This window comes from Aotus nancymaae, unplaced genomic scaffold (assembly GCF_030222135.1).
Source record: "Aotus nancymaae isolate 86718 unplaced genomic scaffold, 86718_ANA_hifiasm-v0.15.2.pri h1tg000048l, whole genome shotgun sequence".
NCBI lineage: Eukaryota > Metazoa > Chordata > Mammalia > Primates > Aotidae > Aotus > Aotus nancymaae.
Window position 1 is genome coordinate 1,440,583 of NW_026988462.1, and position 23,280 is coordinate 1,463,862.

Genomic DNA, 23,280 nt, shown 5'->3' on the forward strand with positions numbered 1-23,280 from the left:
CTTTGTTTCCCTCTTTCACAGAATAAAAAATATATATATATATATTCACTCCCCTGCCTCCGATTGTGGTTAAAAGATGCTCATGCCTGTCGTTTGGCTACAATACATGCTGTAATCTGGAAAAGCTGTCTTTGCTCCTTGGAGCTTAACCAACACACCTTCAGAGCTGCAGACCCATCTAGACTCATCCACCGTAGTGACTATAGGATATACGTTCCTAGATGCCTGCTGAATGAAAAAATGCATACACACATACAAACAGGGGGATAAAGGAGGAATGAACCAGGATGGGACATAATGAAAAAGCAGGGAAGAATTAAGGCAGTGCAGAGCCACGAGCGGCAGTGATTCAAGCTTTGGTGCCTGGGCATCCAGGGGCTCCTCGTTTGCGTGGTGGGAAGTAAACACAGAAGCAAAACGAGGTGTGAGTGGGCATCAGAATCGCTCCACAGCTTCTCAGTCTCAAAACCCAGATTGCTGGCCCCACGTGCAGAGCTGATTCAGGTCTGGGGAGGGCCTGAGACTTTGAGTCTCTAACCAGTTCGCAGGTGATGCCAACATTGCTGGCCTGGGGACCTAGGAGTCAGCAGAGTTCCAAGAAGTGAATGTCTACAAAAGCCAGGGAGCTCAGAGCTGCAGCAGGAAGTACGGGGCAAGTCGAGGGAACTTCTACGTTGTTGGTCCAGAGAGCGATTTCCAGAGGACAGCAGATTTTGCAGCTTCCTGCCCCCTGAAAAAATACAAAATAAGCATTCCTGTCTCACTGTTAAATTTTGCAGGCAGGGAGGGCAACTTGTCTTCATTCAAGCTCTTGTCACACTGTCCCCAGCACCTGACCCTGACTAGGAGAACGGCCTGCCTTGGTTAATGGGTCATTCAGTGTTTGTCTTACTCAGAATCCTGCACTTTCAGCTAAAACCTACCTCAGGTCAAACGTGTTCAGTGTAATAAAGGCACTTGTGCTCAGAATCCAAATATCAATAGAACAGAAACGAAAAATAATCAAAACCACTGAAGGAGGTTAAGAGAGTCCTGTCAACAGCTATTATTTGCCCATCCTCTAGGTTACAGTCAAATTAGGACTGAGGAAGTGAAGGCTCCAGAGCTCCCTCACATGGAGATTTTTATTTCAGTTCTATCCCCACTTCAGAATGTATTTCATTACTTACTAAACATGGGACATTATTGGTTGCCTGCTGCATGCGTTTCCGAGGGCTGCTGTACAAAATACCAGCACTGAGTGCCTTAACAACAGACTGATTCGCTCACAGTTCTGGGGTCTACAAGCCTGAAATCAATGTCCTGACATCAAGGGCCCTGCTCCCCGTGAGATCAATAGGGAAGATCATTCTCTCCTTTCCGGCCTCTCATGGTTTGCTGGCAGTCCTTGGCCTGCCTCAGCTTGCAACTGCACAGCTCCGATCCCTGTCTTAGCTGTCCCATGGCATTCCCCTATTCTTATAGGGACACCAGTCATGTTGAATTAGGGACCCGCTCCACTCCAGTATGACCTCACCTTAGCTAATTACATCTGCAGAGGCCATATTTCCAAATGGCGTCATGTTCAGAGGTACTGGGGGGTTAGGATTTCAACGTATCTTTTTTGGAGGGGACACAATTCACATCAACCCCAGACCTTTATCGTTTTCTTTAGTCTGATAAAACCCACATTTTTCCAAAAGCATATTAACTGATAGGCCTACAAAAAAAAATATTCCAAGGTCTTCCAAGAGACCGGAAGACCCTGCCAATGTGGCAATGGCTCGTCCCAGCAGGTTATTCCTTGTGCACAGTTCTTGGGCTAAGCCACAGAATGTGGTCTTTATATGTATTTACAAGATTACAAGATCTTGCTCTGTCACCCAGCCTGGAATGCACTGGTGCAATCATAGCTCACTGTAGACTCTAACTCCCGGGCTCAAGCAACCCTCTTGCCTCAGCTTCCAGAGTAGCTGGGACTACAGTTGTGCACCACCATGCCCAGCTAATTATTTTCTTTTTTGTAGAGACGGGGTCTTGCTATATTGCCTAAGCTGGCCTCAAACTCCTGGCCTCAAGTGATCCTTCCACCTTAGCCTCTCAAAGTGCTGGGATTACAGGCATGAGTGACTGTGCCCAGCCTCTATTATTTCTTATAACTGCATATAAATCTACAACTATCTGTTAAAAAAAGAAAGAAAAAAAGAAAAAAAAGCTGTTCTTGCTGAGGGTGGGGTGGTAGCAAGGAGGCTGAGTCCTGATCTCCGTTAGAGTAACATGCTTTGATTATGTAACAGTTGTGGAGCTCTGGGTCCTTTTGCTGGATCCTTCGCTGGGGAGTAGGAAGGGGAGAAAGACAGGGCAGGGAGAAAGTGGGGGAATTGCATTTACTCCCTAGACGACCCTACTTTTTTTTTTTTGAGACAGTCTTGCTCTGTCACCCAGGCTAAAGTGCAGTGGTGCGATCTCAGCTCACTGCAACCTCCACCTTCCAGGTTCAAGCAATTCTGCCTCTGTCTCCAGAGTGGCTGAAACTATAGGTGTGCAATTTTTGTATTTTTAGTAGACATGGGGTTTCACCATGTTGGCCAGGATGTTCTCAATCTCTTGACCTCATGATCTGCCCACCTTGGCCTCCCAACGTGCTGGGATTACAGGTGTGAGCCACCGCGCCTGGGCAGAGGACCCTACGTTTCTATGTGAACTGGACAACAAGCTGGGCCATCCTTCCCCAGGGGAATAACTGGCCATCAGAGCCCAGCAGCAACACCTCAGAACCTTCCAGAAAGGCCAAAAAATTACAAAGTCAGTCTGCTGCCAGTAGGCCCACAGGTCAGCACCATGTTGCCTGCAGGATGTCCTTTCTTCAGCCGCACAGAGACTTGGATCTGGCACTTCTGAACTCAGGCTCCCACCCATGGGAGATGTCTGCAGGGGACATGGGCGATGTCTGCAGGCTTCAGCCATGTTCCCCCAGGAGGCTTGGCCTGCCTCTGGCTAACCTCGTGCCCCAGCCCCCAAGCAGCTTCTAAAACGTGCATTTGCCAAGGGGCCCATCAAATTCCGTCCGGAGGCAGGAGGGTTTGTGCTGCAGCAGGATGGTTGCTTGTCCACAGAGAGTTCTGGAATGTCCCCCATGACATCCCATCCACTGGACACCTTTGTCCTTAAGGGATTCTGGGGCATTCACAGACAATGGTACTGTTGGCTTCGTGCTCCACCCAGTGCAGACCAGGGAACAAGTCGCAGGAACTGAGGGCCGTGCCTTGAGCTCCGCCCACTTCAATCAAGAGGCCACTTGGCTTTTTCCGCTGGATGAGGTGGCTTACACCTGTAATCCCAGCACTTTGGGAGGCCAAGGCAGGCAGATCACCTGATGTCAGGAGTTCAAGACCAGCCTGGCCAACATGGTGAAACCCCATCTCTACCACAAATATAAAAAATCATTAGCTGGGCATGGTGATGGGTACCTGTAACCCCAACTACTCTTGCAGCTGAGGCAGGAGAATCGCTTGAACCTGGAAGTGGAGGTTGCAGGGAGCCGAGATTGTGCCACTGCACTCCAGCCTGGGCAACAGAGTGAGACTCCAGAAAAATAAATAAATAAAAAAAAGAGGCCACTTGGCTTTTTCAGAGAGCAAGAGGCACGATGGCAGGGAGTCAGGCGGATGACTTCATAAAGGAGACCAGTTTCCTGTCCTCCCTTGGCTTCCCACACTCTGCTTCAGGTCACCCTTCAACTGCCACGTCCTCTCCTGTGTTTGATCGGTGTTTTCAAATGTTCAGCAGAAAACCAGGGGGATCAGGCTTCTCAACCAGCAGCTCCCAGTCTATGAGGATTGCTTGGTCAACCTCCAAACTGGTTTCCACAGTAAAACCTTCCTTTCCTCTGACTGGAAGGGATTTAGGCTCACCCTCAAGCCACCAAGCCCCAGTCAACAACTTCTACTCTCAAAATGAACTAGAGTTTCTGCTTAGCTGCCTGGGAGCAGGATTGGGGGAGATACTCTCCTCTCTGCCAGTGAGTCACCTCCTCTCACAACTTCTGTCCTGCCCATATGGTCCCGTTATGATTGGGGAAAATATGTTACTCTGTATAATGTATAGACAATCTAAATATTATAGCAAATCTGGTAAAATCAACATAAATATTGCCAGTGCCAAACCACCGTGTCTGTGCAACTAGAACATGAGGGTCACAGGTAGTCCAGGCTTATTGTAAGTGGCGTCTCTACCCAATTCCCTTTCCACCGCTTGTTGCTTGTCTGCAGAATCTCACATACATTTATTCATGTCACTATAGCAACCTAAAGATGAAATATCTGAATGTAAATGTAAGAAGGGATAAAAGCAGATTCCACAGATTCTTCAGAGCTTTGAAAATAGGCTGCATCTCCTCCTGTTTCTATGTGACCATAATAACCTGGACCACGCTTGCCCAGGAAAACAGGGTGAGGCAACCCCTGGGCGCTGGGGCGCTGGGGCGCTGGGGCGCTGGGTCGGGCCCTCCCCAGAGTAGTCACCACCAACACCGGCTTCGAACCAGCATGAGTGCCTTTGCCTCCCGGGGCCATCCTGGGGGCACAGGACGATGTTTCAGGAGCATCGCTGGAACCTGGAGCCTGCGCCCGGACCTGCCCTACCTGAGCACAGGTGGGGGAGTCTCAACCCTATTCCTACCTAACTCGAACCCAACAAAGGGGCGTTTCCTTCAAACCAGCCCAGGCTGGTTGCCCCAGAGCCAGCGAATGAGCCACGGCCCTGCTTCCCGGTGAGTGGAGGACATAGCCCCCTCCAGGGAGCTACGTCGAGGGTGCTGAGAAGGACCTGTCCTCCCCACCTGTCCACACTCATCCTCTGATTTTTTTTTTTTTTAATATAAAAAGAAGCTTCTCATTCCACTGTTACTCATATGGTTAAAAAAAAAAAAAAACTGCCCTGATTGATAAAGTTTGAAAAGAAAAAAAAAATCACACTGAGGTGGAAATAAACCACAGGGTGACTTCTCTAGAAATGAAGCTTTTTGGATGAGGCTGGGGCCTGGGAGAGGAAGCTCCAGGATAGCGCCCCTTGGGAGCAGAACCAGAAGGCTGGGTCCATACAGACGGGCACCTGCACATCGTAGCCAGACACCAGGCTGCTTTTACATTATTTCTCAGAGATCATTAATAAGGGGCCACATTTCTGGGTAGCAATGGGTGAAATTAGATGATGCATTGATTAGTTAGGTTCTGACAAGGTGTTTATTAGAGATGCTGTCATTATATACTGACTGGGTGGTTGAGATATGGAGCAATGGTTTCCTCTTCCAATTTCTGTATCCGCTCATTTCTTTCCAACAGATCCTAAGAGGTGTCTTATGCTGCTTTACATATTTATTAAATATCACAGATGCGTCATGTAGTAACGCCATGTAGTAATTATCTGTATTAATGTGCTGAACATCCTCTACATGATAAAAACATGATATCTACCGGGTATGGTGATTCATGCCTGTAATCCCAGCACTTTGGGAGGCTGAGGTGGGCGGATCACCTGAGGTTGGGAGTTCGAGACCAGCCTGACCAACATAGACCCGTCTCTACTAAAAATACAAAATTAGCTGGGTGTGGCAGCACGTACCTATAATCCCAGTTCCTCAGGAGGCTGAGGCAGGAGAATCCCTTGAACCTGGGGGGTGGAGGCTGCGGTGAGCCAAGATTGCATCATTGCACTCCAGCCTGGGCGACAAGAGCAAAACTCTGTCTGAAACAAACAAACAAACAAACACGATATCCACAGCTGCTTCTAAAAAACCCACACACCAGGCTGGGCACGGTGGCTCACACCTGTAATCCCAGCACTCTGGGAGGCCGAGGCAGGCGGATCACTTGAGGCCAGGAGTTCAAACCCAGCATGAGCAACAGTGAAACTCAGTCTCTAAAAAAACTTAAAAAAAACAAAAAAAGCCAGGTGTGGTGGTGCAAGCCTGCAGTCCCAGCTCCTCAGGAGGCTGAGGTGGGCAGATCACTTGAGCCCAGGAGTTCAATACTAGCCTGGGCAACATAGGGAGATCCCGTCTCTACAAAAAAATTTAAAAATTAGGCAGGTGTGGTGGTGCAGGCCCATAGTCCCAGCTACTCAGGAGGCTGAGGCAGGAGGATCACTTCTTTCTGGGAGGTTGAGGCTGCAGTGAGCTGTGATGGTACCACTGCACTCCAGCCTGTGTGACGGAGTGAGACTGTGTCTCAAAAACCAAACCCACACACTAGTTTTGAAACTAAATATCATTAATACTGTCATTAAATAGGAATCCAAGTAAGAGGGTTTCAAGGCCTGAGTTAAAAATGAAGGTTCAATTTCTGGAAAGATACGCAGGGGACAGTTAGCAGTGGCTTCTCCTGGGGAGAGGCCTCGGTGCTTGGGGTATGACAGGAGTCTTAGTTTTTCCTTCATTCTTTTGCACATTTTTAATTTTACCTATTCCAAAGGAAAAACTGAATTAAAGTAAATATAAATATTCAGAATCTAAGTTGAAACTTTAACCACTGAATATCTCCATTAAAATGCTTTTCGTTAGACCTTCAAAAGAAAGGAAACCAAGCTTTGCTTCTCAGAAGAACTCCCCCAGCCCACATTTCAGTAGCTATGTATAATTCCTTTAAGGAGTCCAGTCAGCATGTGTGGGAGTTGAAAATGCTTTTAATCATTCCCCCTCAAGTTTGACAGAAGTGTGGCAAGGAGGGCCATCTGTTTTGCTTGAATGAGAAGTGACCCAGCATTCTGATTTCAATTAGCCTCTTTGTGGCTTTCTGTTCGGGCTGGTTCCATGGGTAACGGTTCAGCTAAGCGTGGAGAGGAGCAGGCCAAGTTCTGCCGGTGCGGATTTGTTTGAACAACTGTCGGTGAACACAGAACGAGCGTACGAGGTGATGTTGTGAACGCACAGTAAAATGCGTAATTTTACGGAATCAAGACAGCACGTTCTAGAATCTGAGAGCGAAACAAAATATTGAAATGGTGTCTTTAAATCATCCTATTAAATGACGACTGAGAGATTTAAAATCAGTATCACTTCTCATCTAAATTCTTAGTTTCAGTCAACAAATATGCGCCTCCTATATGCAAAGTACTGTTATGCCCTGGGTGTGAACCAAAGACGAATAGAAGGGGCCCTTCTTGCCTCTGAGAAGTTTGTGATGTATTTTGGAGGACAGGCCTGCAGAGGTAGATAATAATATGAAGGATATTTGAGACAGGAGGAGGGCTGGCAAATGGCAGTGTCCTGAAGTATTAGGAGTGCAGAGTGCAGAGGATGGGGAGGCACTACACCGGCCCAGGGCTCCGTATGGAGATGCTCAGGGGTCCCAGAGCAGGAGTGAAACACACCCCCAGTTGATGCTACAGCCTGTGTCCCTTCATGCCACCTCCACTTGCACTTTACACACACACACACACGTGTGCATTCACCCACACACACTGCAGATATATTGAGCAGGAGGTTTGCGAAGCAGGTGGATGGCTCTGGAATGATGAAAGCTAACCCAAACACACATCCCTGCATCCGACTGTCACTGTCTGCCAGCACGTTTGGCATAGCAGGAGGGCATTTTTGATGGGGCTAGTTTGTGCAATTCCGGCAAAGACCAGTTCGCATTTGCCCAGCGTAAGGGGAACCCGCCGCACTCAGGTGTTCCCAGTTCTTCCCATCTGGGTTACTGACGTCCAGAAAGATTCTGCGGCCTCAATTCTATAGTATCATCACTGTGTCAGCACGAATTATCTCCACAAGAGGTTGGCAAAGTTCTTCCAAATCACATCACCCAGGGCACAGTAGTGGTGCTCTGGGTCCTGGCAGTGGTGGCCACCTGAGAGGGGACCTGCGGTGTTGCTGCGGCCCAGCAGTGGTGTCTTGGGATGAGTTCTAAGTCCCCAGCTCCTTTCACTCGGCGCTGCTGAAGTAGGAAGCCGAAGCAGCGCACTGCAGTGTGGCTCACGTCAGCATCACTACCCAGCTTAGTGCTGTCTATGAGCAGTTCCCAGTCAACAGTCACTCCCTTAGTTCACCACTGTCCATGAAATGGTCTTAGTCAACATGTGGCACAATTTGTCTGGCTTTAGCCTGAGACAGAGGAGCCTTGCTCTCTCTGACCTGGCCAGCCTATGATTTTCTTTGCTAATAATGCTGACCTCCAAACATTTAGCGTATATTTAAAATCAGATTTAAATTTGAATGTATACAATGTCATTAATTGCAAGCTATCAGTAAAAACCTTTTAAAAAGTGGGCTCTACTCCTTAAATATATAATTTCCAACTTGTATCTCACATTTAACTCTTTTCAGAGAAATGAACGACCTGTGACCTATTATAGCGCTATTTATTATTCATGGTCAACACCATTCACGTGGCCTAGACCGCTTTTGGCTAAAAATATCTGAAGGAAATAACAGGACTTTTTAGAGCCATGTTTTCTTCTTCACAAAATAAAGGAATTCATTATATTATTTATTTATTTATTTGTTGAGACAGAGTTTTGCTCTGTCGTCCAGGCTGGAGTGCAGTGGTGCAATCTCGGCTCATTATAACCTCTGCCTCCTGGGTTCAAGCGATTCTTTCCTCAGCCTTCTGAGTAGCTGGGATTACAGGTGCCTACCACCACGCCTGGCTAATTTTTTTATTTTTTTGAGACAGAGTCTCACTCTGTCATCCAGGCTGGAGTGCAGTGGCACATTCTCAGCTCACTGCAACCTCTGACTCCCTGGTTCAAGTGATTCTCCTGCCTCAGCCTCCTGAGTAGCTGGGATTACAGGCACACGCCACCATGCCCAGCTAATTTTTGTATATTTAGCAGAGACGGGGTTTCACCATGTTGGCCAGGATGGTCTCAATCCCTTCACCTCATGATCCACCCGCCTGGGCCTCCCGAAGTGCTGGAATTACAGGCGTGAGCCTCTGTGCCCGGCCTATAATTTTTAAAGCATTCATGTTTTAAAGTTTTGTGATGTCTGGCACTATGTAATCTTAGGTAGTATAGGTAAAGGTCTTTAAAAAGTATGAGGTATTGATTGGACAGATTTAAAGTACTGGTAATTTTCATGTCAAACAAAATGGAACAAAATAGCCAGATGCCCATTTAGGACCACACAGCAGCAGCACGCAGCAACATCTGAGCCTCATCTTTGCACAAGCTTTGTACCTTATATGGTAGGAGGGGCAGAGAAACATCTGTCTGCCTACTCCCCCCAACTGTCCTCTTATCTAAATGTCACTCTTTAGAGTCACTCCCTTCAATCAAAGCATGATTCAATGTCACATAGCTTAAGATGTAAATGCCAAGTAACTTTATTATGACCGCTCTCTATATTGGCATTGCCTAGATGATCAAATTAGCCAAGAGTTGGGACAGAGAAAATGACACAACCAGGCACATTCTGCAGTGACAGGAAAATGAAGAAAAGATTCTGAAGCATCCTTTTTTTTTTTTTTTGGGATGGAGTCTTGCTCTGGATAGAGTCCAGGCTGGAGTGCAGTGGCACAATCTTGGCTCACTGCAACCTCCGCCTCCCGGGTTCAAGCAATGCTCTGCCTCGGCCTCCTGAGTAGCTGGGATTGCAGCTGCCTGCCACCATACCCGGCTTTTTTTTTTTTTGTATTTTTAGTAGAGATGAGGTTTCACTATCTTGGCTAGGTCGGTCTTGAACTCCTGACCTCGTGATCTGCCCACCTCGGCCCCTCAAAATGCTGGGATTACAGGCATGAGCCACCTCGGCCGGCCTCATTTCTTAATTGAAGAAATACATGGCTGCTTCCTGTGTTTATGGCACCACAGCAACCAAGATGAATCAGACATGGCCGCCGTATCAAAGAACATACTTCTAACTTTACTGGGGGAGACACACCTAATAACCGCACTGTAAAGTATGAAGGAAAATACCTTTCTTTCTTTCTTTCATTTATTTATTTTTTAATTGAGACAGAGTCTTGCTCTGTCACCCAGGCTGGAGTGCAGTGGTGCCATCTCAGCTCACTGGAATCTCTGCTGCCCAGGTTTAGGCAATTCTTGTGCCTCAGCCCCCTGAGTAGCTGGGACTACAGGTGCGTGCTACCATGCTTGGCTAATTGTTTTATATTTTTAGCAGAGACACGGTTTCAGGACGCGGGCCAGCCTGGTCTCTAACTCCTGACCTCAGGTGATCCATCCGCCTTGGCCTCTCAAAGTGCTGGGATTACAGGTGTGAGTCACTGAGCCCAGCCAAGACCTTTATTTCTAAGGATTTTAAAAGGTTTAAAAAAACCTTTCCGAACAGCTGAGTTTTTGTTGTTGTTGTTGTTGTTGTTGTTTGTTTGTTTTGAGATAGGGTGTGCAGTGGTGCAATCATGGCTCACTGCAGCCTTAAGTTCCTGGGCCCAAGTGATCCTCCCACCTCAGACTCCTGTGTAGCTGGGACCACAGGCACCTGCAACCATGCCTAATATTTTTTTTTTGTAGAGATGGGGTCTCACTTTGTTGCCCAGGCTGGTCTCAAATTCTTGGACTCAAGCAATCCTCCCACCTCTGCCTTCCAAAGTGCTAGGAATATAGGCATGAGCATTGCATCCGGCCCCCTGACACCTTTTTTTTTTTTTTTTTTTTTTCCCTGAGCAGTTTTGGTTATATCAGAAGCTGGACTTCTCAAATAAAACAATTATCTGGGGCTGGGCGCTGTGGCTCACGCCTGTAATCCCAGCACTTTGGGAGGCCGAGGCAGGTGGATCACAAGATCAAGAGATCGAGACCATCCTGGTCAACATAGTGAAACCCCGTCTCTACTAAAAACACAAAAAATTAGCTGGGCATGGTGGCGCATGCCTGTAATCCCAGCTACTCAGGAGGTTGAGGCAGGAGAATTGCCTGAACCCAGGAGGTGGAGGTTGTGGTGAGCCGAGATGGCACCATTGCACTCCAGCCTGGGTAACAAGAGTGAAACTCCGTCTGAAAAAACAAAACAAAACAAAACAAAAACAATTATCTGGTTACAGAACACAAACCAAACCCAGGAAAACAACCTTTATCCTGTTGGGTGGAATGGTACCGATCGTTATAGTACCGATATCCTTGTTGCCTTGTGAATCTCCAGGCTTTGTCAGGTGTGGGAGCCCTGGGCAGAGGAGTGCCACCCCAGACCCTAGACACCGAGTTCCTTCTGGCCGAGGTCACTGACATAACAGTGATCCAAGAGTGAATTCCCTGTGGCGCTTGGTGCAGTGGATGGTTTTGACTTTACTGCCGGAAGGATTCTGGTAAAGAAAAAAAGAATCCTGTTCTCACTTGATACAGCATCTTTAGAAGAAAGTGCATTATTATGGGCCAAACTGTGTCCTCCAAAAATCCATATTGGAAGCCCTAACTCCCAGTATTTGGAATGTGACTGCGTTTGAAGATAGGGCCTTTAAAGAGGTGACTCAGGTTAAATGAGGTTATATATATTACGGGTGGGCTCTGTCAGTCTGACTAGTGTTCTTATAGGCAGAAATTTGGACACAAAAAGAGGCACCAGGGCTGTGCATGCATGAAGGAAGGTCCATGTGAAGACACAGGGCGAGGGCGGCTGTCTACAAGCGCAGGAGTGAGGCCTCAGGAGAAACCAGACCTGCTGACACCTTAAGCTTGGACTTCTAGCATCCAGAACACAAAAAAATACATTTCTGTTGTCTAAGGCACCCAGTCCGTGGTACTTTATTATGGCAGCCCTTGCAAAGTAATACATGTATGGAAACAAAACCAGCCAGGACTGGTGGCCTGCACCTGTGGTCCCAGCTATTTGAAAGGCTGAAGCAGAAGGATGGCTTTGAGCCCAGGAGGTCGAGGCTACAGTGAGCTGTGATTGCACCACTGCACTCCAGCCTGGGCAAGAGTGAGACCCTGTTTCTAAACATAGACACACGCACCTCTAAAACAGATCTATATTAAAATGCTTTGTCTTCAGATTTTTATCAGATCTGAAACAAGGCTTTTGGCAACATGAGACTCCTATGTGGTCCAGAACTTCGAAGCAACTGCATTTGAAAGACTTTTAGGTTTTCTTCACTTGTCACCAAAATCTGCTACAAATTTCAATGTGCAACAGAAGTTGTGTATTAAAACAAATTTAGGTGACCAATGTCTGAAATAGTTTGCTTAAGGAAGTCTTAAATCACTTCTAAGTGTTTTAAGGAGTTTTAACATTACGATTTTTATGCTTTCGTCACACTTTTAGGAGGGTTTTTTGTCTTTTTTTTGAGACAGAGTTTTGCTTTTGTTACTCAGGGTGAAGTGCAATGGCCGGATCCTGGCTCACTGAAACCTCCGCCTCCTGTGTTCAAGCAATTACTCTTGCCTCAGCTTCCTGAGTAGCTGGGACTAAAGGTGCGTGCCACCACACCCAGCTAGTTTTTCTATTTTTAATAGAGACAGGGTTTCACTATGTTGGCCAGGCTGGTCTCAAACTCCTGACCTCAGGTGATCCGCCCGCCTCGGCCTCCCAAAGTGCTGGGATTACAGGCATGAGACACCATGCCCAGCTGATTTTGATTTTTAAAGTGTTATAATTTCCTGGATTAGAAAGACCACATGAGCAAGTAATTTGGCATGAATGGTTTGGGTCATGGAGGGAGGTGGACAGCACGGGGTGTGGCTTGTGGCAGCTCTAGCAGGTTTTCCTGAGGAGGAACATGCACTGGCAGGGGACCGGACAGCTCGCCGCAGCCATCCAGGAGGATGTCACTGCAGAAGCCAGGGGTGGAGGGGGCGGCCAGGAGGCCATGGATTGGAGGACTTGGAGGATACTCGGTGACTAACTGAAAGGGGCACCCAAGGGACCTGCGAAACTCTGCTCAGGGGATGAAGCAGCTAACAGGCCCTCCGGAGACAGGGCCTCTGGGGGAGCAGGAGCTGGGGACGGTGGCGCAGGCGCGTTCAATTTTGTACACAATGGGCTTGATGTTCCCGAGGACCGTGCAGGCTGTGCAGCAAGCAGGTGCTGTGGCTGGAGATGGAGGTGATGACTCTAAACACGAGAGTGAAACTGGACAGAGAACACCAAGTGAGGAGCAGGCCAGAGGGAAAGATGGAATAGGGCGGCAGCAACGCCCGCTGGGGCAGAAGAGGAACCCCCAAAGGAGACTATGACCAAGGTGGAATTGGAAGAGAAGTGGGTAAGCAGCGTCTCCTGTTTTAACGCACTTCTCCAGAACAGGTGCAGGGCCACGACATGTTTGTGACAATCTCCTTATGCAAAGGGTTGAGACCCAGACTATGAGAAACTCTGCTTTCAGAACAAGGTTTCCAAGAGGGATCGAGTGTCTAGTCAGTAAGGAGCTGGTAAAATGAGGGCTGGCCCAGGTGATGAGGGCTGGCCCAGGTGATGAGGGCGCTGGAGAACTCAGCAACAAGGTTCCCAGCAGAATCCTCGGAAAGTGAGAAGCCTACGGCAAAGCCAGATGGGAGAGGCAAGGAGAACAGGGAGAAATCGGTCAGACGAGTTGTTTTCACTAAAAAAAAAAAAAAAAAGTAGCTGATAGTTGGAGGTGTTTTAAAATGTAAAGCATGGAGAGGGAGAGTTTGAACACATAGAAGGGAAAATAAAGACGAAAGCCTCTTGAAAAGACAGGAAGAAAGCGGCGTGAAGCTGTAACTAAGTGCAAAGTGAAGGCGCAGTTGGAGAAACTGGGAGACACCAGGGAGCCGGGGTGCTGCCTGAAAGCCTGGGTGGCCTTCTTGATGTGCGAGGCCGGGAAGCAGCTGCAGGCAGAACGGTGCCCTCAGTCAGCGCGCAGGACCGCCCTGTAGCACGGCTGGGTTTCTCTCCCATTTCTCCATCAGGAAAACACGGCAGTTACCTGGTTTCTCGGTCTTGGCGACACGTCCTCCTCCTTCGCAGCTGCCTGCGGCTATCATGGCTCACGAAGAATTCTCCCCGGGGTTCGTGGTTACTGGGGTCTCACAACATGCACAACACAACTGATTCTGTCCTGGTCTATACTCAAACGAATGAGACAAACCCCTGCTCCTAACCGCCTGCTGCTTTCCTGGAGAACTTCCTGGGCGAGCCGCAGCAGCGCACCCCTCAGGATGGGCGGGATCCAAGCCCTGGAGAGGGGTCTTTTCTTCCCTGCCCTCCTCACTTGGTTCGCCTTCCTTGTCACTGTCTCCTTCCTCGGCTTTGCACCCTCCTAAGTCTCTTCCTTTAACCTTCCAATTTCATTTTCCCAATTGCCTCTCCACCGTTTACGTGTGAAATGCGGTTACTTCAAAATATGAAGAAAAAGGCTGGGTGCCATGGCTTAGGCCTATAATCCCAGCACTTTGGGAGGCCGAGGTGGGAGGATCGCCTGAGGTCAGGAGTTGGAGACCAGCCTGGCCAACATGGTGAAACCCTACCTCTATTAAAAATACAAAAATTAGCCTGGTCCGGTGGCGGGCGCCTGTAATCCCAGCTACTCGGGAGGCGGAGGTTGCAGGGAGCTGAGATTGTGGCACTGTACTCCAGCATGGGCAACAAGAGCGAAACTCTTTCTTTTTTTTTTTTTTAATATGAGAGCAAAACTCTTAAAAAAAAAATTAGAAGAAGTTACACCAAATCAATCAGCTGACTTTTAAATCACTAAGCTAACTGTTCACTAAAGGACAAATAAAATTGAAGAAACTTAACTTTGGCCAATAAAAACTAATCTGGTGTCTGAATCAAGATTTTTAAAAAGTAAAACTTCTTTATTGAGTCAACCAGCCTGTGTCAACAGCTCCTTAAGAGAATAACAGTTGAGCTTTCTTATCTGGGGGTTTTGCATACGCAGATTTAAGCAACAGCAGATCAAAAATGCTCAAAAATAAATTTAAACAATAAAGACACAAATAGAGAAAATAGAGTATAACAAGTATTTACAGAGCACTTACATCGTATTAGGTATTATAAGTAAACCAGAATGGCTTAAAGTAGATGGGAGGATGTGTGTAGACTATTTGCAAATACTTTGCCATTTTTATATCAAGGACTTGAGCATCCATGGATTTTTGGTAACCACAAGGGTCCTTGGAACCAATCTTCCATGGATACTAACAGACAACTCTACCCATAAAAAATAAACACAAGAGATATAAAGAAAGAAACTCTTCTATCTTAAATACTTAGCTACCATGAGAGGTTAAAAATGACTAGAGCTCCTCCTTCACTCTTCAAAACAAACAGGTCTGTTTTTTAAAAAAAGGACAGTGACATAAAATTAATCAGTAAGGCCGGGTGTGGTAGCTCACGCCTGTAATCCCAGCACTTTGGGAGACCAAGGCGGGCGGATCACCTGAGGTTGGGAGTTTGAGACCAGCCTGGCCAACATGGAGAAATGCCGTCTCTACTGAAAATACAAAATTAGCTGGATGTGGTGGTGCATGCTTGTAATCCCAGCTACTAAGGAGACTGAGGCAGGAGAATCGCCTGAACCCGGGAGGTGGAGGTTGGGATGAGCCAAGATGGCGCCATTGCACTCCAGCCTGGTCAACAAGAGCGAAACTCCGTCTCAAAAAAAAAAATATATATATATATATATTCAGTAAGAGACCAGCAACATCATATAAGTGACAGCTACTAATTTTAGTTGTAAGTTTAATAACAGTATCTGATTTGCTCTCCTAAGCAGCAAGCAGAGAGACCCTAAAATACAAATGAATATGCTCACACATACAAGCAGACTGATGCTGCTGAATCACCCCACATTTCTATATTCTATGTACATGGATTTCAATTAATCAGATGAATGTGAAAGACAAACTGCATTTCTTAACTCTTAGAAGTAAAACTGTTTGTGAAATCTAAATTAAAACAATGACATCGTAAAGATGAAGACTTGCTAGTCACTGATAATGTATAGATAATAAAACCTGACTTAAAATACTGTATTTTGAAAAACAAGTCAAAACTAAAACTCCTTAATGACAATGTAGTAAGGCCCACCTTAAGTACTTGTAGATTATTCATCTGTCTAGATACACATGACTTCAACCTCCTCTATGGCCTCACAGTGAACATTTTAGACAACGCCTTAAACTGTGAAATTTCATTCAGATCAAAACTCAGAAAGTGTTATATTAACAAAATGCAATAAAATCTGATAAAATGTTATAAATCATTTCAAAACACCATTGGTAAATAAATTTGTATTTACAGACCTCCTTGAATGTATATAATAGGTAATGATGCAACAAAGACGTTTTTATAATATTTATTAAGATAACAAATTTATAAATTGAAAGACTCAGAGGCACATAGTTTAAAAGGCCAATACCATGGGAATAATGAAGTCAACACAGAAAAGTAAGAAGATATGAACAGTTGCAACCAATACAAGATTTTCTTTAAAAGCCACATTCCCCTGGTGAACACATCATAGGAATCATCCTTCAAAATTGCCATGATAAAAAGTTATTTCCTTCAAAGAAAAATAATTCTTTCCGCCTACCGAGCCTAGAAAATCCTATTTACAATGCAGCGTCCTGCCTTTCATCAGTATTATTTAATATGGCCTCCTCTGTTCTGCCATTAGAAGTATGGAAAATTTTATAGCTACTGTATTTACAAATGCACATAATATTTAAATTTGCTCTTCATTGAGAACAACTGAATATATATTTAATCAAATCACAATACAAATGCTTTATAGTGTTGAAGACACATCTTATGGGGAAAGGTGTATGGGAAGAGGTGTATTGAGAATTACGTTGTTTCTGAAGGATTGCTAGGCCAGTAAGTCTGATCAAACTCAAGGGAGTCACAAAAACAGGTCTTTGTTGATGAAGAATTTAATTTATTTCTGTTTTAACTGGACACACTGGACTTCTTCAGTCAACCTTCACCACGCTGTATATTTTGGTAACAAACCAAAAGCATGCAAAGAAGCCAATTGTTCCTGTAAGAGAAAAAATAAAATAAACCCTTTTCTTTTTTTTTTTTTTTTTTTTTGAGACGGAGTTTCGCTCTTGTTACCCAGGCTAGCGTGCAATGGCACGATCTCGGCTCACCGCAACCTCCGCCTCCTGGGTTCAGGCAATTCTCCTGCCTCAGCCTCCTGAGTAGCTGGGATTACAGGCACGCGCCACCATGCCCAGCTAATTTTTTGTATTTTTAATAGAGACTGGGTTTCACCATGTTGACCAGGATGGTCTCGATCTCTTGACCTCGTGATCCACCCTCCTCGGCCTCCCAAAGTGCTGGGATTACAGGCGTGAGCCACCGCGCCCGGCCAATAAACCCTTTTCAAAGGAAGTTTCATACTTTACACAAAAATACAGATTGACAATGACTGGTTCCTTAAAAAAAGTCACAAAACTATAAACTATTACCCACCAGGAATATGCTTCAGATCTATGAGCCCATCTGAAAAATATACAACCATCTCAAATCAAGTTTCTTACAAAAATTGGTAGAAAATTTTTCTACTATAAGATTACCTAAGCTTTCTATAATACACATTATTTTCCTTACTACATAGAAAATACTGAAGGATGTCAACTGTCCTTTCCTATTTAAGAGTATTTTATAACAAAATGGAAAACACTACTAGAATTTTTTAGGGTATGATATGAAAACATCAACAGGTTCAAGGAATGACTAAATGGGGATATTTTCCAAGTACGGTTATTGGAAGTTATCAGTCTTCAAAGAACTATAATTAAAATAATTCAGTAAGTCTTTACAAAATGTTAAAAGTGACATGATCAGGATAATAACAAAAATGCATCCTAGCTGAAAATGAGACAGCATGGTACCAGAGAACAGCGCAGCTCTGTTACCAACTGCGTATATCATCCTTGGGCAAGCTGACTGACATCTCCAAGCCCACTTATCTTGTTAAACATGGAGAAATTTCTCTCTCCTCACTGCCTCCTCATTGTCCTCATAACAGACTGTTATGTAGAGTAAATGAGATAATTCATGAAAAAAATGCATGCCTTGATTTTCAGGTATCAGTCTAGATTCCAAAGAATGTGAATGCTAGATGGGGATACTCTTTCAATGAGACAAAAATGAGGTTCAAAGGGGTTAAGTGACTGTCTCATGGTCACATGATGGTACTTGTGGCCAGAATTCAAATGCGTTTTTTCTGACTTCAAGTGTAAGTACTCCTTGCATATGCATACATAAGGGGATATAAATAGTCCTTGCATAAATTTTATATTTAAACCCCCAATGGTTTTCTCTGTTGTTTAAAATGCAGTACTCAGAGAAAGTATTAAAGGAGATTTTCTAAATCAAGAGACTATACATGGAACATTACCATGGGAAATCACAAACATCATTATACCCATCCTTACTCTGTGCAGGTATTGAGGCCCTACTATGTGCAAGGCACTATGTGTGTTTTGGAGGACATACAAATGTATCTTTTGCATACTCAAAAGGGTTATTATTCAGGCTAGGGCTAGGGTTACTTTCAGAAAAGCAATAATGAAAACATAGACATATTTATACAACCTTGTGCTTACTTGCATTAATTTTGAGATGACAAAAAATATTTTAAGATGAGAAAAGCATTTAATCCCCATCCATGCAACTCCAAGAAACTTCAGTTACTTAATTTTGTTCTTAATATGGAATATATGTACATACTAAAAATGGCATCTTTCCTTTTGTGACAGAATAATTACTTCTGTTTTATAAAATGGATTGACTTAAATAAGATAAAATGGCATTGCTTTGGAGTTCTGAAGCAAATACAGACCACAACCTATTTTAGAGAAAGGTAAAGGGGTTACTACTCCCTTACCAGAAAGCTTCCACAACGTGAAGCACACTATAAGTTACTGGTTAACTGGTTGGTTCAATTTGATGTGGCTCCAGAATTCAGATTATGAAATTTGTTTAGCTCTGAATGAATGAAAAGATAACACTTTAAAAATCAAAATCAGCTGGGCGTGGTAGCTCATGTCTGTAATCCCAGCACTTTGGGAGGCCGAGGTGGGTATATCACCTGAGGTCAGAAGTTTGAGACCAGCCTGGCCAACATGGTGAAACCCTGTCTCTACTAAAAATACAAAAATTTAGCAAGGTTGATGGCAGGGGCCTATAGTCCCAGCTACTCAGGAGGCTGAGGCAGAATTGCCTGAACCTGGGAGGCTGAGGTTGCAGTGAGCTGAGGCTGCACCACTGCACTCCAGCCTGGGTGACAAGAGTGAGACTCCGTTTTTAAAAAAATCAAAATCAATAACATACAAGTGATGGTTAAGCTATCATTTTTCTGTATTATATGCCTGGAAAAAAGAAGATATTCACAATGATCATTATTTTTGATGCGTACGCTAGGAATTATTCTATATATGCATTTAGAGACACACGGATAGGGCACAAAAACAGTCATTCCTTGTTTCACCGGCTACTGCTGTTTTGTAGATGACTTATTAAAATTTACGGCTCTAGACTGAAATCTATCATGTAGCATCAAGACACGACCCCCCAGCCCCCCATATCTGATCAATAACCTGGAATACAGAGTCACTGTAAGTGCCTGAAGCCTGAGGGAGCAGAGGCACTTCGAAACTCGACTCCAGGCTCTGAAACGCTAACAGATGAGTGAAAAGTAGAACAAGTTTTCACCATAAAAAAAATTGTTTTTTTCTTTTCTTTTTGGCTTCTGTAGTTTCTTCCATAACATGCATGATGAGCTAAAAATTTAGATACATACTTTGTGCAGTATTACTTGTGACAAAGAAAGGTGCTATACTTCTTTTTTTAAGTTCACTCACTCACTCCACAAATGTTTACCAAGCACCCAGGGCTCTGAGACACAGAAAACTTTTATCTAGTTGGCTAGACAAGATATATACATACATAAAATTAACACCAATCTAATACACACTATATCCTATTCAGTGCTTGAATTTTAAAGTGGAGATAAAAACTTCTAGATTAAGGAATGTCCTATTATCTTTCCTTGATACCCTCTACCTACTCTCAATATCATCTTGACTTCACCTCCTCAATCTCTATTTACTCCTAAACTTAAGTCACTATAGCTTCTACCCTATTTCTGAAGTGGCCAAAAAAACCAACTGTGTGTACCTTTAAGAGGTTAACAGAGGAAAACCGTGAGCTGTACTGGCCCACGTGTCCCTGAACCTTTACCACAACTACGACCCTGTTTAAACTTCTTCCCCTAGCTTCTGTTTTACCATCTTTATGCAACTCACAGCTGGGCAGACCCAACTATGCCTAGTTGTGCTGAGTTGAGGACTAAATACAGAAGCACTAACAGAATAAGCCTTTATGGGTTTTAAAAAAGACAAACATTTATACATTATTTGTCTAAAAACTTATAAAATAAAAATAATCACTTAAATTCTATTTTTACCTGTAAAAAGAAAGAAGATCAAAACCATTATCATGGTATAACCAAAGTACAGAATTGTGCTTGCTGTTCCTGTGATCTGCAGTTTTGAGAAGAAGTAGTGTATTGCATATATTAAGAAATAAACCGCAGTAAAGCCACTGGTTAGAAATGAACGCCATTGCCAATGATAATCCTAGATAGCAAAGAAAAAAGAACAAGAATTACATTCCAATTAATAGGTAACATGTAGCTTACTAAGGTTCAAAGCAAGCATAATAAATGAGACAGCCCCCAATCTACTTTCTGCTGTCAGTTCCAGGCTCTTTCTCCTATTGAACTTCACCCATTCCTCACTCCTCACTAAAGGTGCTAAGAAGCACCCACTGTCTTTGGTGGGGCTGCTTAAAAACTGGCTAAAAATATGAGGAAGAAGCTTAAACTGTTTATGAATAATAGAGCATTAGGCTGTATTTCAAAATTTATCCTTCCCAAAGAAAAGCAATGTACAAATAGCCTACAACTTACTTACATGGCTCAACATTAATATTACTTACATTAAAGTCTAGTCAACTCTGTATTAGGAAGAAGATTATTCTATTAAGGCCTGGTTGGAATCCAATTTCAGTTATTACTAACATAATTTAAACAAGGTAGATTATTAAAATAGCTCTTCTTGTTTTTAAGTGGCTTATAGCTTAGCAGAAGATCTTTTAAAAGAGAACACTTCACTATCTCTCTTGCCCTTTGGAATATGTGAAAAATAAATATATGAAAAAAGCAAACTAAGATTAGAAAATCCTAAATAAACACGCGCGCGCGCACGCACACACACACACACACACACACACACACACACTGCAACAGCTAATCAACAAATGCAGCAAAATTGCAGGGTATAAGATCAACATACAAAAGTTGGTTGTGTTTTTACACACCAGCAATGAACAATCTGTGAAGGAAATTTAAAAATCCAATTCCAGGCCAGGCACAGTGGCTCACACCTGTAATCCCAGCACTTTGGGAGGCCGAGGCGGGTGGATCACGAGGTCAAGAGATCGAGACCATCCTGACCAACATGGTGAAACCCCGTCTCTACTAAAAATACAAAAATTAGCTGGGCATGATGGCACACACCTGTAATCCCAGCTACTCAGGAGGTTGAGGCAGGAAAATTGCTTGAACCTGGGAGGTAGAAGTTGCAGTGAGCCAAGATCATGCCACCGCACTCCAGGTTGGGCGACAGAGTGAGACTCTGTCTCAAAAAAGAAAAAAAAAAAAACCCAAAAAACCAAAAAACCCAATTCCGTTTAAAATAGACTTCAAAAGGATAAAATACGTAGGAAGAAAATCAACTAAGGAAGTGGAAGACTTGAACAATGAAAACTAGAAAATTTTGAGGAAAGAAATGACAGAAGACTTAAGCAAATGGAAAGATATCCCGTGTTTATGTACCATTAGCCTTAATATTGTTAAGACAGCAATACTCTTCAAAATGATCTACAGATCCAATGTAATCTCAATCACAATTCCAATGATCCAGTAATTCCATTTTTGCAGAAATGGAAAAGTTAATCCTCAAATTCACATGGAATTGCAAGGGGCTCCAAACAGTTAAAACAATCGTAAAAAAGAACAAAGCTGGAGGACTCAGCCTTTTTGATTTCAAAATTTAGTACAAAGCCACAGTAATCAAAATGTGTGGCACAGGCCTAAGGACAGCATACAGACCACTGGAATAGTATGGAGAATCCAGAAATAAACCCTTACATCTATGGTCAATTGATTTTTGACAAGGTGGCCAAGGCCATCAAATGAGGAAAGAACAGCTTCTTCAACAAATGGTGCCAGACAACTGGATATTCACATGTCAAATAATGTAGCTGGACACTACATCACACAAAATACAAAAGCTAACTCAAAATGGATCAATGACTTAAATACATGAGTGAAAACTATAAAATTTAGAAGAAAACATGGGGGTAAATCTTCATAACCTTGAATTTGGCAATAATTCCTTTTTTGTGGGGGTGGGGGGTGGGGTCAAGGTCTCACTCTGTTGCCCAGGTTCTGGAATGCAGTGGTGCAATCATGGCTCACTGAAGCCTAGACCTCCTGGGCTCAAGTGATCCTTTCATTTCAGCCTCCCAAGTAGCTGGGATTATAGGTGTGTGCTACCACACCCGGCTAATTTTGTTATTTTTTACAAAGACAAGATCTCACTATGTTGCCCGGGGTGGTCTCAAACTCCTGGGCTCAAGTGATCCTCCCACCTTAGCCTTCCAAAGTGTTGGGATTACAGATAGGTGTGAACCACCACACTCAGCCCTAATTTGGCAATGATTCTTAGATATGACACCAAAAGCATAAGCAACAGAAGAAAAAAATAGATAAATTTGACTTAATAAAAATTTAAGACTTTTGTGCCAAGGACATTATCAGGAAAGTGAAAAGATAACCTATAGAACCAGAACTGCAAATCACAATCTGATAAAAATCTACTATCCAGAATACACAAATAACTCTTACAACTTAACAAAAACACAAACAACCAAATTTAAAAATAGGATAAGGACTTGATTAGCTATTTCTCCAAAGAAGACATACAAACGGGTAACAAACACAAGTACAAATGCTCATCATCGGTCAATGGGGAAATGCAAATCAAAACCAGAACACGACACCACTTCACACCCACGAGGACAGCTACAACTTTTTCAAAAATGGAAGGTGAGTGTTGGCAAAGATGTGGAGAAACAGAACCTATGTAAATTGCTGGTGAGAACGTAAAACGGCACAACCACTGTGGAAAGGTTTGGTAGTTCCTCAAAAAATTGAACAGAAAGAACTACTATATGATCCAGTGACTCCACTCCTAGATATATATCCCAAACCAAAAACAGCTACTCAAATGAAAACCTGTACATGAATGCTGCAGCATTATTCACAACAGCCAAAAAGCAGAAACAACACAAATGCCCATCAATGGATA

General features: G+C 44.0%; 1 protein-coding gene across 1 annotated transcript in view; it reads right to left on the reverse strand.

The window, feature by feature from the left end:
- Nucleotides 1–16,174: 16,174 nt before the first annotated feature.
- The window catches only part of TM9SF2 (transmembrane 9 superfamily member 2), a 65,436-nt gene continuing 58,330 nt past the window's right edge, over nucleotides 16,175–23,280 (reverse strand). The window contains exons 16-17 of the mRNA XM_021677390.2: nucleotides 20,313–20,484; nucleotides 16,175–16,874 (exon numbers count right to left, since the gene is read on the reverse strand). Of these exons, the coding sequence (XP_021533065.2) occupies nucleotides 16,807–16,874; nucleotides 20,313–20,484 (240 nt within the window). The 3' untranslated portion in view covers nucleotides 16,175–16,806. The remainder of the gene's footprint in view (nucleotides 16,875–20,312; nucleotides 20,485–23,280) is intronic.